At 31.5% G+C, this 14,254-nt stretch overlaps 1 protein-coding gene across 1 annotated transcript; it reads right to left on the bottom strand.

Moving 5' to 3' along the window:
- Positions 1-5,198: 5,198 nt before the first annotated feature.
- LOC149172149 (PRA1 family protein D-like) lies at positions 5,199-5,645 on the bottom strand. The gene has a single exon (XM_089426216.1). The coding sequence runs from the start codon at positions 5,643-5,645 to the stop codon at positions 5,199-5,201; it is 447 nt and encodes a 148-aa protein (XP_089282342.1).
- Between the last annotated feature and the right edge of the window lie 8,609 nt (positions 5,646-14,254).

Below are 14,254 nucleotides of genomic sequence, written 5' to 3'. Positions count from 1 at the left end.
TTTTCCATGCCATTATGTCTGAAGATCCACCTGGATCACAAACACCTGTGCGTTTGGGTATTTAGCATGCCATGGTTTTTATTTAAAAAAAAAACTATAGTGCACCATGTTATATGCAGCTCCGTTGCGTGTGTGGATAATAAAGCACCAGTGCACTTGAATAGTTTAGACGCACCATCAAAGAAACATCTGCTAAAACATTCCCTCGCTCACCTCCGCTACAAACAAGTTTTTGCCCTATTTTTATAAGGGCTTTCGCAAAAACATCTACTAGAAGGTTTTTTCCTTGTAGTGTTAGCAATGAAAATTTAATAGTTACATTTTTATAAGGTGAATAAGTAAACATTTTTTTTTTTTAATTTTAAAACAGATTATGACGAGTATGAATTAATAATGGTTAAATTCATTAATCTATTTGAAAATTTGTATGAGTAATCAAATTTTTATTAAGGTGACTTTTAACTTTTTTTTGTTTTTCTAATCCTTTGTGAAATAAAATCACTCTAGGACCATTGAAGTTATCCAAACATTAGGAAAATGCCAATTATAATGAATTAATATTTATATAAATATATATTGTCAAAATACAACATTAATGAAAGCAAACAATTTTCAATCTAGAATGAGAGCAAAAGGAAAATGTTAGATAAATAGCCATGCATTGTTTACAAAACAATATTTTAAAATGTGGAAAAACCAATAATCATGGAGACTAATAGAACATTAATCTACACATTATCCTACACATCAATATACCAATTAAAATATTAATAATACATTAACAAATTCATCTACACATTATTAATGCATTAACAAATTGATAACATATTAACTTTGCATTGATCTATACATTAACATGTCACCTGTAGTTGACTATCATTGTTTATGGTTCACATGGTCAACCATAGGAAATATGGGTGCCATGGTGAACCGTACTCATCATGGACATTAAATCTAATATTATTCCCAATGTAACAACTCATAAACAACTTTGTAATGTGATGAACAAAAAACAAATTAGAACAAATAATGATGATGCAATGTGATGAACACGAAAAAATGTCATAATTTGATGAAAAAGAAATGAAATTGAAATGTGTTGAACAAAAAACATGTCATAATGTGACAACATTGACCTACATTTACTAGGTTGACATAGGTTTACTAGGTTGACCCAGGTTTACTAGGTTGACCTAGGTTTACTAGGTTTACCTATGTTTATTAGGTTGACCTAGGTTTACAAGATTTACAAGGTTCACGTAGGTGTAGTAGGTTGACTAGGTTGACATACATTTACTAGATTGACTTAACTTTATAAGGTTGACTTCAGATCACTACATTTACTATCTTGACTTAAGTTTACTAGATTTATTGCATTTATTTGGTTCACCTAGGTTTGTTGGGTTGAAAACCACATTAATAAAGTGGTATACTAGGTTTACTAATTTGAAAAACAAATTAAATTCATCTATAATTAAACATTTATGACCATGGTCAACCATGTTCACCTATAGTCAACCATGGTTTTCCGTAGTTAATCATAGTCAAATAAGTTAAACCATTTTCAAGCATTCTCACCATAGAGAATCATGGTACAACATGGTCAAACTAGCTTAGTAATGGTCGACCATGATCATTCATGGTCAATCATCATCACCATGGTTAAAACAATCAACCATATTCAACATGATCACCATATACATATATTATTACACATTGCAACCATGGTCAAAATAACTCAATAATTTTAAACCATGGTCAACTAGCTCAAAAATGGTCAGCCATACTCACCTATAGTTAAACATTAACAATCATTGCTGACCATTTTTACCTATAAGCACCTATATTAGTTAACCATGTTCACCATAGTCACCTATGGTTGACCATAGTTAGCCATGGTCAAGCATGGCCAAAGAATTCAACATTTTAATGTGATGAACAAAAGCTGACATTGTAGTGTGAAGAACAAAAATTGATTTCGTAATGTGATGTATGATAAATAATGTCACAGTGTGATGAAAAAAGTTGACTTTCAATGTATGTTAGCCTAATTTATTTGGATAAATTAAAACACAATATTAGATCAATTTAGTTGTTCGTAAAATTAGAAGCACGTCGCAATATGTAGGGAATTAGGTTAGATTTTTTGTCATGTCAGAAAATAGAAACTAAAATAGGACTAAGTGTTAAAGTTAACTAGTGGAAGTATTAATTATTTCGAGTCTAAAATTCCAAGTTAAAAAAAAAAAGAAAGAAAGAAAGAAAGAAAGAAAGAAAAAGTAACCATGAAAAAAAACTTTAAAAGCAAACTAATCATGCTTCCTAAAATTAAAACACACACATACTTAAAAAATTGTTCTATGATCATGCATGCACTAGTATCCCAGATGTTGTAACTCCTTTGGTTCCAAAGTTATAGTGGTTTACACCTATTAAACTTTATTGTATGGTTGATTTCAAGTATTCAAACTAAAGAAAAAAAATTCTTGGAAATGGAAATGAAAGTAATTCAAAACAATGCTCAAGTAAGTCTAGTTTTATGAACTTTGCATGCACTGGGCCTTTCCCAAAATAGAGAGATATGGGGACAAACACTCCTAGTCTTTTACCCAACCCAACAATAAGCTTGTTTCTCAAGTCATTGACTAATCTATGAAAGAAGGAACGACAATCCCTATTGTAACATTAGCTTGATAACTATGAATCCCCTAAGGCTTTTTCAAAGGATTAAGGGATGGGAATGCTCATATTCTTTTACTTATCTTAACAATAGTTTTTTCTTCTAGTGCTTTGAATAACCTATCATAATTTATTCATGAGAAATAGCTAATAAAATAAATATGGACAACAAATTAATAGATTATGAATAAGTATATACAACGAATTTATTAATAAGCATGAACATATAAATAGAATTGTAAATATGAACAAGATAACTAAAGGAACATGAAAATAATTTTTTTATTGCATGAGTATGAAAGAAATAATATGGAAATTTTTTACCAACATACACTATCAACGACAACAAATAAAAAAGTACATAGGTTAAGGTTCTTGGGACCACCCACACCTTAGCTTGCACACTGAGGTATACCGAGCATGGAAAATAAAAAAGGATGCATGTTTACTGAAATAAGAACTAAAATGAAAGCTTTAGTATTGAAGTTTCTCGATAGTAATTAAGCTCACAAAATAATTCTCAACAATTTAGAATTAAAAATCCTCCTTTTTGCCAACAATAAACTATTGTCCTGTTGCATCGAGATCAATTCAACGTCCCTCTTGGCTCATATGAAGGGATAAATTGTTTGCAAATATGGGAAGAATTTTTGTGTTGATTTTTGTTTTTGCAGCGAAACTGGAAGTGTTGATCGCAAGGGTATTTCATGATCTTGATATACCAAACAAAAAACATATGTCTTCGGGTTCACTTAGGTGTTCTACAAATGTTAAAACAAATTAGCATTTATAAGATTTGTTACTGTTTAGTAAAAATAGATAAAATTATTTTACAGTGTAACAATTCCATGATTTTGTAAAAATTAAAAATAAACAAAAAATACTTTAGGGAACAATTTATTTGCCAAAATATCTTTTCAAAGTAACAAAAATGATATAAAACAATTTTCCTAACTCTATGATATGGATTTCATGGCTTTTAATCATAGAAATATTTTTCCAAATAAATGACTAACAGTGTGATTAACAAATATTGATGATGTAATGTGATAAAGAAAAATTGACATTACAATGTAATGAACAAATATTAATGCTAAAATTTAATGAACACAATTTTTAACTCCAAAAAAACACAATTTTTTTATATCAAAAAAAAAATATTAATATATTTTATATTATCTACTAATATAACAATCAACTAATTTAAAATTAGAGTCATAATAAAGTAGAAGAACACTTTAAACAAACCACTAAAATAAATTTTAGAATAAAGATGTTCTATCATTATAAAGTTTTGGAATTATTATTATTATATTTTATAAGAAAATTATATATATATATATATATATATATATAATTCTAAAGACGTTCTGAATTATTATAAAGTTTTGGAATTATTATTATTATATTTTATAAGAAAATTATTGATATATATATAAATAGTAATTTAGTTATATATAAATATAATTTAATATGAAAATTGTATTATTTTTTTATTATAAATTATATATTATTAAAATATTTATAAGATATAAATAAGTTGAAAATAATTTATAAAATAAGAAAAATTATCTTAAAATATATGTTATATTTATTTAGTACTAAAATTAATTTTAGTTTAAAATTGTTATACATATTTTATCGTGTTAAGGCATAGATACTCTCTTTTCTAGTTTTGAACCTCAGATCTCTCAAGGAAAAAATTTGTTCTTAACCATTGAACCCACTCAAACTATAAAACTTAAAATAACTGAAAAATATGCATATAAAATATATATACTCTTCTTCCAATATATATACTCTTCTTCCCTTGAATATTTAACTACCCAACTTAAATTTAGTTACCTTATATATAGATAACCCCAACTGAATATATATATATATATATATATATATATATATATATATATATATATATATATATATATATATATATATATATATATATATATATATACACGCTTATTCACAAATATAAAATAATCTACCAAAAATAAAACATCTATGCTTTTCGCATACAATCTCACAAGATCTCCCATTCCTACATACAATCCCACAAGATCTCCCATCCCTAGAAATTCCATGCATGCATGTAGCACGAAAAGCTTATTCATAAATATGCCCACAAGATCTCTCATACCTATAAATTCCAGAGTCCCACCAACCAGTTCATAATTTAAATTTAAAACACCCAAAAATATACGATCTAAAACTGAACTGAAAACAGGAAACCGAAAAGAAAGAAAAACTATATCCTGTACATCTTTGGCTGCTTTTCAAAGAGCGACGATCTAAAATCGAAAACAGGAAACTGAAAGGAAAGAAAAATTATATCCTCTACATCTCTGGTTTTCACGCTCTCAGAATAAAAGTGAATATCTCTATTAATATAAAATGGATATAACATTATGATAAAACATATTCAGCAATAAACCCACATTAAACAGTACACACCATCCAATAATTACCACAAGCTACGGCTGCCATTATTAGAAGGCAAAGAGGTGCAGGCGCCCAATTTAAACGAAGTCGTCTGAGCCATGCAACGCTGCGCGCACGACAACGATTGCACACCCGACCGCAACTGCGATATTGATCATCTGCGTATACCCGGCCAGCATGAGCACCGGGGTCGTGAGCACGGCCAACCAGGTAAGCCACGACCCGTTCACGATCTCGGCCGTCTTTCTTTGTGACAAGTACAAGAAGTACCAGGCGACGATCGCCGCTAGAAACAAGAGCAACGACAAGATCTCCCGGAGGAGTTTGCAGAGCACGAGGGACAGCAGAACGATGGCGTAGTCCATGCAGAAGTAGACGAAGTGCTGGTACACACGGGCCGACACCTGGGCGACGGACCGTGGCCACGAGAAGGAGTTGGTGTCCAACAACTTTGAGCCACGCTTCTTCGAATGTGAGATGGAGGTGTTTTCCACAGGTTGCGCCATGAGAGCAGATGAACCCATACGCAGAACCCGAAACAAATCTAGATATTTCATGCCACTAAAGTGTTTGCATTAATTAGGAAAGGGGTCACTTTTCTTAGCGTGGAGGTTAAGGCATTAAAGCTGAGATTAAGTTTCTTGAGATGGTATATATCTTTTCCTGTAAATGTATTCTCACAAGTTCAAAGATGCTTTTCCTTTGGAAAAAGTTAAAGTAAAAAATATTAATCCAAACTTATGACATTAGAAATGAGTAAATCGTTCTTGGGATTATATTCAATACAAACTTGAATACTCAATCTATATATATAATATTCTTTTTAAACGATTATAATTCAATTTTCATATATTTATAATAAATATATATTATTCAATCTATATATATATATATTATTTTTTAAAAATAATTATAATGCAATTTTCATATATATAATGAACATATATTTTTTAAACAATCATAAATACATTTTACTAAATACAATGAGTAACTTTATAGAAACCTTTGCTATTATTTTACCTAGTGGAACCAAGATTTCATAAATGTTATAAACATCAATATGTCCATACCACCTTAGCTAAATTCCTTTATAAAAATAGCTACCACTATTCCACTTTGTAAAACCAGTATTTCATAAATGTCATAAAAGTCAATATGTCCATACCACTTGACCTAAATTCCTTCATAAAAAAGTTTACCACTATTCCACCTTGTAAAACCAATATTTCATAAAAATCATAAAAACCAACATATCCATAGCAATATTTCATAAATGTCATAAAAGTCAATATATCCATACCACTAGAGCTAAATTTCCTAATAAAATACTACCACTATTCCACCTTATAAAATCAATATTTCATAAATATCATAAAAACCAACCTATCCAAACAGCTTAAACTAAACTCTTTGATATGTATAATTTTAATAAACTTTACTGGTTTTAAATAATTTTAATAAAAATTTAATTTTAAATTGTAACTTAAAAATGATGAATTTAATGTCATATATAACTATGTTGTTAAATTTAAATTAAATATATATACACGTGGCAATCACCATTTCCGCTTACTTTCAATACACAGGTTATCGATCAATGGAAGATATCCTTTCAAGAATGTTATTTTTTTTTTTTTTGAAATTTGGAATTTTTTTCTTTGAAATTTGGAAAATTTTGGTGAGGAATATTTCTGCAAAGTTTCTAACGAGAAACTCGATGAGTACTTTACACAGAATGCGCTTAGGAAACACATTGGACATCCACTTTACACAGAATGTGCTTAGGAAACACATTGGACATCCACTTCTGTACTTTGATTATACAATTTTACCAATTTACTTTAAATAGATCGAAGATACGGTATCTACGTATAGAATATAGAATATATCCTTTTAGGAATATTAATTTTTTTTTTAATGTGGAAAAATTTTGTGAGTCATTTCAATATTTTTACAAAGTTCTTAACAAGAAACTTGATGAATGTTTTACACAGAATTTTCAAGAATGTGATCTTGCTCATCAATTTTATCAAACTTATTTTAAATGGACCGAAGGTGTTTACTTATGAAACATATTCTCCCACACATATTAAATTCTCCCACACATATTAAATTTTTCTTTCACATTTGGAAATTTTCTGTAAATCATTTCAATATTTCTGGAAAGTTCTAACAAGAAACTTGATAAATGTTTTAAACAAAATTTTCGAAGATACACATTTGACAACCACTCATGCATCTTGGTTATACAATTTTAATAAATAATAAAAAATATCTTTATCTTTATCCCTATCTCTACCAATTATATATTTATCCCTAACCCTATCTTCTTGGTTATACAATTTTAATAAGTAATCAAATTTATATTTATATTTATATTTTAATAAGTTAAGTTGTTTTGTATTCTAAAGAATTTTGAACAAAAGCTTTAATGATTACTTTAAACAAATTTTCCTATACACATACCCATTATATATTTATCCCTAACCCTATCTTCTTGGTTATACAGTTTTAATAAATAATCAAATTTATATCTATATTTATATTTATATTTAAAAAATGGAGTTGTTTTGTATTCTAAAGAATTTTGAGCAAAAACTTTAATGACTACTTTAAACAAATTTGATTACTTTAAACAAATTTTCCTATACACATTGGATCACCATTCATACATCTTGATTACATAATTTTAATAATTAATCAAACATATATTTGTGCTTGATGAAGTGGTAATTAAGTTACTTGGCTTTTTGAGAAATTTTAATTTCAAATTTTAAATTTAGTAGTTATTAATTGACTAAGCAAAAAATATTAAATATAATATAATATTAATTGTTAGAAAAATATTAAATAAATCATAATATTATAAGTTGCTTGTACCGACTACTTTTGAGGATTTTTGAGATGGTTTCCTCAATTTTTTTAAAAATGTAATTAAATTAATAAATAAATTTTTTTGAGGATTTTTGAGATGGTTTCCTCAATTTTTTAATTAAATTAATAAAGAAAAATTAAGGGTGTTTTTTTAATTGAACTATATACTTTTCTATGAGTTTTGAAAATAAATTTAGCAGCTTGAAAAATTTAAGATATTTAAAGTTTACAAATTAAATAATATAATTTTTTTATAAAATTAGTTTAAAAAACCACTTTATCTAATAATTAAAATGCAATGGTCTAGACTTAGTTTTCTTTAGCGTTTGCATAGGACGGCCCCGTTCTGTTCTTGACTTGATTTAACTCAAACAGAAAATTTGGTACAAAGAAAACCGTGTTCTGTTACGAATAAATCATTGTTGAATTAGCTATAATTTAATGGTATATATATCACAACAAGTCTACTTATCTCTCTAGGTTGTGTTTTTATTATTTATGATGGCTAGCTCCAGGCAATCATGAGAAGTATCTTGAAAAGTTTATCAAAATAGTTTAGAATATAGAATATTGAAATGACAGGACGTTGATTTAGAACTTCCTGCATTTATAAGGTTACCAATAATGTTCTGTTCGGTATCTTTATTTAGTCTTTTTTTTTCCTTGAAGTTTCTTGATAAATTGTATAAAGTTACCAATAATGTTAGGTATCTTTATTTAATCTCCTCTATGAAGTTTCTTGATAAATTGTATAAAGTTACCAATAATGTTAGGTATCTTTATTTAATCTCCTCTTTTCCTGGAATTTTCCTGTAATAAATTTATCTTTTTCCAAAGAAGTTTTCTGTAATAAATGTAATCGCATTTTGATTTTTTGTAAGTTGCTCTTCGAAAGAAGTTTCTTCTATTATATCTAATTACAATTTGGTTTTTGGTTGTTGTTTTAAGTTTATTGCGGTAAATCATATACATATAAATTTATTTAAAATTGTGAAAAATCAATTTTTTTTTTCTATTCAATTTTCATAATTTATTTTTCAATTTTTTTATTTGATTAAAAATTTATATATATAAATAATATATTTATAATAAAAATACATTTAAATAATCATGAAATTTCCAAGCAGCCAAAGGAGCCAATCTTACTTCGTATAGCGATGAGAATATACCAAAGAAATTTCCAAGCATACAAAGGAGCCAATCTTACTTCGTATAGAGATGAGAATATCGACTTTCCAGAAGGGAAGTGGCAAACCTAGTGTAACGCCCCTAGGTTATTGTAAATATTCACGAGTTATTTTTATTCTTTTACTCCTAGAACTTAACTGACTATGCTTTTGAATCTAATACTAAAGGAAATAACTTTGAATTGGTTGACAAGTTAGTTAGGGCAACCAAGGAAATTACGCGAGGAATTTGAATTTAATACTAAAGGGAATAACTTTGAATGGGTTGACAAGTTAGTTAGGGCAACCAAGGAAATTAGGGGAGGAATTACAGAGTGGAAGTGTTAGAAATGGTTGTCTTTCTTTGAACTGTTCAGTGGAAAACAAAGGGGAGAGCATACAAGGAGGAAAAAAAAAATGAGGAAGAAGAGAAAATGGGTATCTCCACGGGACCTTGTGGAAGACAAGGTCGGACAATGCCAGTAAGGGATACTTGAGCTGGTGAAACCAGTGGAAACCCTAAACAGAGCAATCTCTGTAATTATCTCAGTGGATTGTTGAGGTTTTAGATAATTTCGTTTCTACTTCCTGGTAGTGGAATTGGCACGTGGTTACTAATCTCATTGGTCAGGAGGAGTGCATTCCCTCCCTTGATTTCCTTGGCGGCTCTTAAAAAAAAGAAATAGAATCAGATAAGTCTTTAACTTTAGCTATTGCTTGTACAAGAAACCGTGGTATTTTATTATTATCGAAATAGTGGTGTTTTACTTGTTACATAAAATTGTGGTATGTTTTTATTACTAAAATTGTGGTGTTTTCCTATCATAAAAACAGAGAATAACTTTAGTTTTCATAATGGAAATGGCCATGTATTGAACACTGAAAAGGGAATGTTGTGGTTAAATTTGTGATGTTCCTGTTAGAATATTTCTTGTAGTTAAATATTAGTTGATTTATTGTAGACGGAAATGGCTACGAAGTATTTATCTTTTTGTTTCTTTTCTAAAAATTTGTATTAGAAATGAACAATAATTCTCGAAGGAATTAGGATGGAAAGGCATGCCTGCTAGGGTTTGTAGGCAATGGTGGAGGATTGTTCCTTACCTAGTAGGGTTAGAAGGATGTGACAAGTAAATAATCGCAAGATGAACCCTTATATTCTAAACCATGGTGGGTAGGTCCGGCTAGTTTAGTCCTCGCCTAGCCGAAGGATTTAGTAGCCTGTACCATAACCGCTCGATAGGGTAACCAAATTTGTTAGGAAATTACCGAGGAATTATGCCTCCATTAGGTATTCTTGCTGAGAGCAAAAGAATTAAAAAGAATACTAAACTCATGGTGCAGGAGAACAATGTTATATTGAAACAAGTCATCCATGATACAAGTCATTTAGGACTGGCCAACCCTAACCACTCTAACAAATCTCTACAACCTTTTGGGTCTTTCCAATTTCTACCGTAGGTTCATGTTAGGGTTCTCTCATATCACTTGGCCTTTAAGTCAAGTCACCAAGGGTAGAGAGAAAAAAAAAAGTGTCAAAAACCCAACAAAAAGCCTTCTCCAAGTTGAATAATTGCCTCTATTCTGCAACAGTGCTCACATTACTAGACCTAAAACAACCATTTGAGATTGATATAGATGCCTCTGACTATGCTATTGGTGTGGTTTTTACTTAGCATGGGCATCCAGTGGCTTACCACAGTGAGACACTTTCAGACACAATCTTAAAGTACCCCACTTATGACAAAGAAATGTATTCCATTATGCAAGCCTGTCGTTAATGGAAGCATTACATTCTCGAGAAGGAAATGGTCATTCACACAGACCATCGACCTCTACAATTCATACAAACACAAAGTAAGTTGCAGAAAGATCTCCATTATAAATGGTCCACCTATCTGCAACTGTTCCATTTGAACATTAAGTATAATAAGGGAAGCACCAATATCTTCGTTGATTGCCTCAATCGACCACCGGTCCTCGCGCTGATCATTGTGCTCGACTACTGTGGGAACGAGACATCAGGGTGGCCGCATCTTTACAAGAGCGATCCAAAATTTGGCAGCATATACCAGACACTCCTCGAAGGGAATAAATTTCTAAATTTTAACCTTCAGGATGCACTGTTATGCCACCTTAGAAACATTTGTGTTCCTTCGAGTGCGCGTGTCAAGATTATTTGGGAGACACACTACAGTCAGGTCATTTGACATTTCGGAGTAAAGAAAACAGTGGTGGTATTGCATAAGTAATTTTATTGGCCGAAACTTCCTCTGGATGATGGGAAGTACATTAGATCTTGCACCGCCTATGCCATTTCCAAACCAACCATCAAGAAGCAAGGCATGTAGACACCTATACCTACTCCTAGTCGGCCTTGGGAATCTGTCTCCATGGATTACATGTCGAGCCTTCCTTCTACTAAGCATGACAACGATTGTGTTTTCTTGGTCATCGACAGATTCTCTAAGATGGTTGCCATGCCGGACTACAAGAAGAGTACCACAATAGAAGCCACTACTATGCGCTTCTTTGAGTGAGTGTGGGTACACTTTGGGATCCTACAGTTCAATGTCTCAGATCGAGCTAGTAGATTCCTAAGTTCATTTTGGTCAAGTCTCTGGTCGATGCTGGATACAAAACTTACTAAGTCCACTGCTTTCCATCCCCAAATTGACGGCCAAACAGAGGTTGCCAACAGGATGATCGTACACATTCTTTGCATGTAAAACTCGAAGAATCCATGCATGTGGGATGATAGTCTCCCCTATGTCCAACACACCTACAATAGAGCTCTCCACAAATCAACATTACACAGATCCTTTCAGGTAGGGTTGGGATTTCAGCCATTATTCCCCATTGATGCAGCCATACAATTTGCAACCACTCAGGTAGATTCGACTCATGTTCAGTCCAAAGATGAAAGGGCTAACAACTTCATTGAGCACATTCAACACATCCTCCAACAGGTCCATGATATATTGGACAGAGCCAATGCTAATTACAATGAGCACCATGATCAACATTGAGTTCTGCACAAGTTCCAGGTTGGCCACAAAGTTTCGCTACATTTGCAGAAGGAGTGCCTTGTTGGACCCTGACACAAGCTTTGACCACTCAAATATGGTCCATACATTATCACCAAGGTCGTCGGTGACAATGCCTTCAAGCTCAGAATCCCACTGTTCATTCGCTTGCACCCAGTGTTCAATGTAGATCACCTTCGGCCATACTTTCCACCATTGTTGGACACATTTGACATTGCAGAACAACCCACACTAATAGAGCTCAACCCAGACTACATGGAATAGGCTACAACTCATCAAATCATGGACACATAGATCAAGAACACTCACCAACAGAGGATACAGCTATATCAAGTTGTCAAAGTAGGCCAACTCCTTCACCGAGGCAAGTGGTTCACCATGGACCAGGTTCAACAAAAATTTCCTCACCTCATGGAGGATATGCACACAATGGGGACCATTGCTTCCTAAGGGGGGAGGAATGATCCAAGTCGATATTGGTAGCCACCCACCTATTCCACCTAGACCCCCCAGTCAGTCTCATCTGTTTCCTTGTTCATTTTAGCATTTACTATTTTTACCAGTTTTTTGAGTCCTGAACTTCCAGAGCAGTTTTGACCCCCCTAACGACATTTTTCTGGGGTCTGTAGTAGGCCCAAGGGTGTAGGTAGGGACCTATAACGAAACCTGTAGTAATTGGTGAGACCTTTTCAACAAGGTATCGTACGTGCCAAACAGAGATAATAGGACCAAGTTACAACCCCAGGAAGTTGGTTGCCCAACTAACCCCAATGGAGCCCACAAAATCTTGGTATTACATCTCCTGGGGTTAGGGTTTTGGTTTTTTAGGGTTTTCTTATGTTTTCTAATAATAAATAGGCCCTTGAGCCTCATTGTAACACATTTCAGAGGCATGTAGCCATCACATCTCTTCTTAGAGATAAGCGTGTGATGAAAAAAGGTTGACTTTCAATGTATGTTAGCCTAATTTATTTGGATAAATTAAAACACAATATTAGATCAATTTAGTTGTTCGTAAACTTAGATGCACATCGCAATATGTAGGGGATTAGGCTAGATTTTTTGTCATGTTAGAAAATACAAACTAAACTAGGACTAAGTGTTAAAGTTAACTAGTGGAAGTATTAATTACTTCGAGTCTAAAATTCCAAGTTAAAAAAGAAAAAAAGAAAAAAAAAAAGGGAAAACAAATTAAGTAACCATGAAACAAAACTTTAAAAGCAAACTAATCATGCTTCCTAAAAGTAAAACACACACATACTTAAAAAATTGTTCTATGATCATGCATGCACTAGTATCCCAGATGTTGTAACTCCTTTGGTTCCAAAGTTATGGTGGTTTACACCTATTAAACTTTAATGTATGGTTGATTTCAAGTATTCAAACTAAAGAAAAAAAATTCTTGGAAATGGAAATGAAAGTAATTGAAAAAAATGCTCAAGTAAGTCTAGTTTTATGAACTTTGCATGCACTGGGCCTTTCCCAAAATAGAGAGATATGGGGACGAACACTCCTAGTCTTTTACCCAACCCAACAATAAGCTTGTTTCTCAAGTCATTGACTAATCTATGAAACAAGGAACTAATCTATGAAAGAAGGAACCACAATCCCTATTGTAACATTAGCTTGATAACTATGAATCCCCTAAGGCGTTTTCCACTTTAGAGGATTAAGGGATGGGAATGCTCATATTCTTTTACTTATCTTAACAATAGTTTTTTCTTCTAGTGCTTGAATAACCTATGATAATTTATTCATGAGAAATAGCTAATAAAATAAATATGGACAACAAATTAATAGATTATGAATAAGTATAGAAAACGAATTTATTAATAAGCATGAACATATAAATAGAATTGTAAATATGAACAAGATAACTAAAAGGAACATGAAAATAATTTTTTTGTTGCATGAGTATGAAAGAAATAATATGGAAAATTTTTACCAACATACACTATCAACGATAACAAATAAAAAAGTACATAAGTTAAGGTTGTTGGGACTACCCACACCTTAGGTTGCACACTGAGGTATACCGAGCATGGA

This window comes from Pinus tabuliformis, chromosome 4_2 (assembly GCF_031772625.1).
Source record: "Pinus tabuliformis cultivar Carrire ecotype Pingquan chromosome 4_2, CPIR1, whole genome shotgun sequence".
NCBI lineage: Eukaryota > Viridiplantae > Streptophyta > Pinopsida > Pinales > Pinaceae > Pinus > Pinus tabuliformis.
Note: the sequence above shows the minus strand (reverse complement) of the source record. Positions and strands in the feature narration are given on the sequence as shown.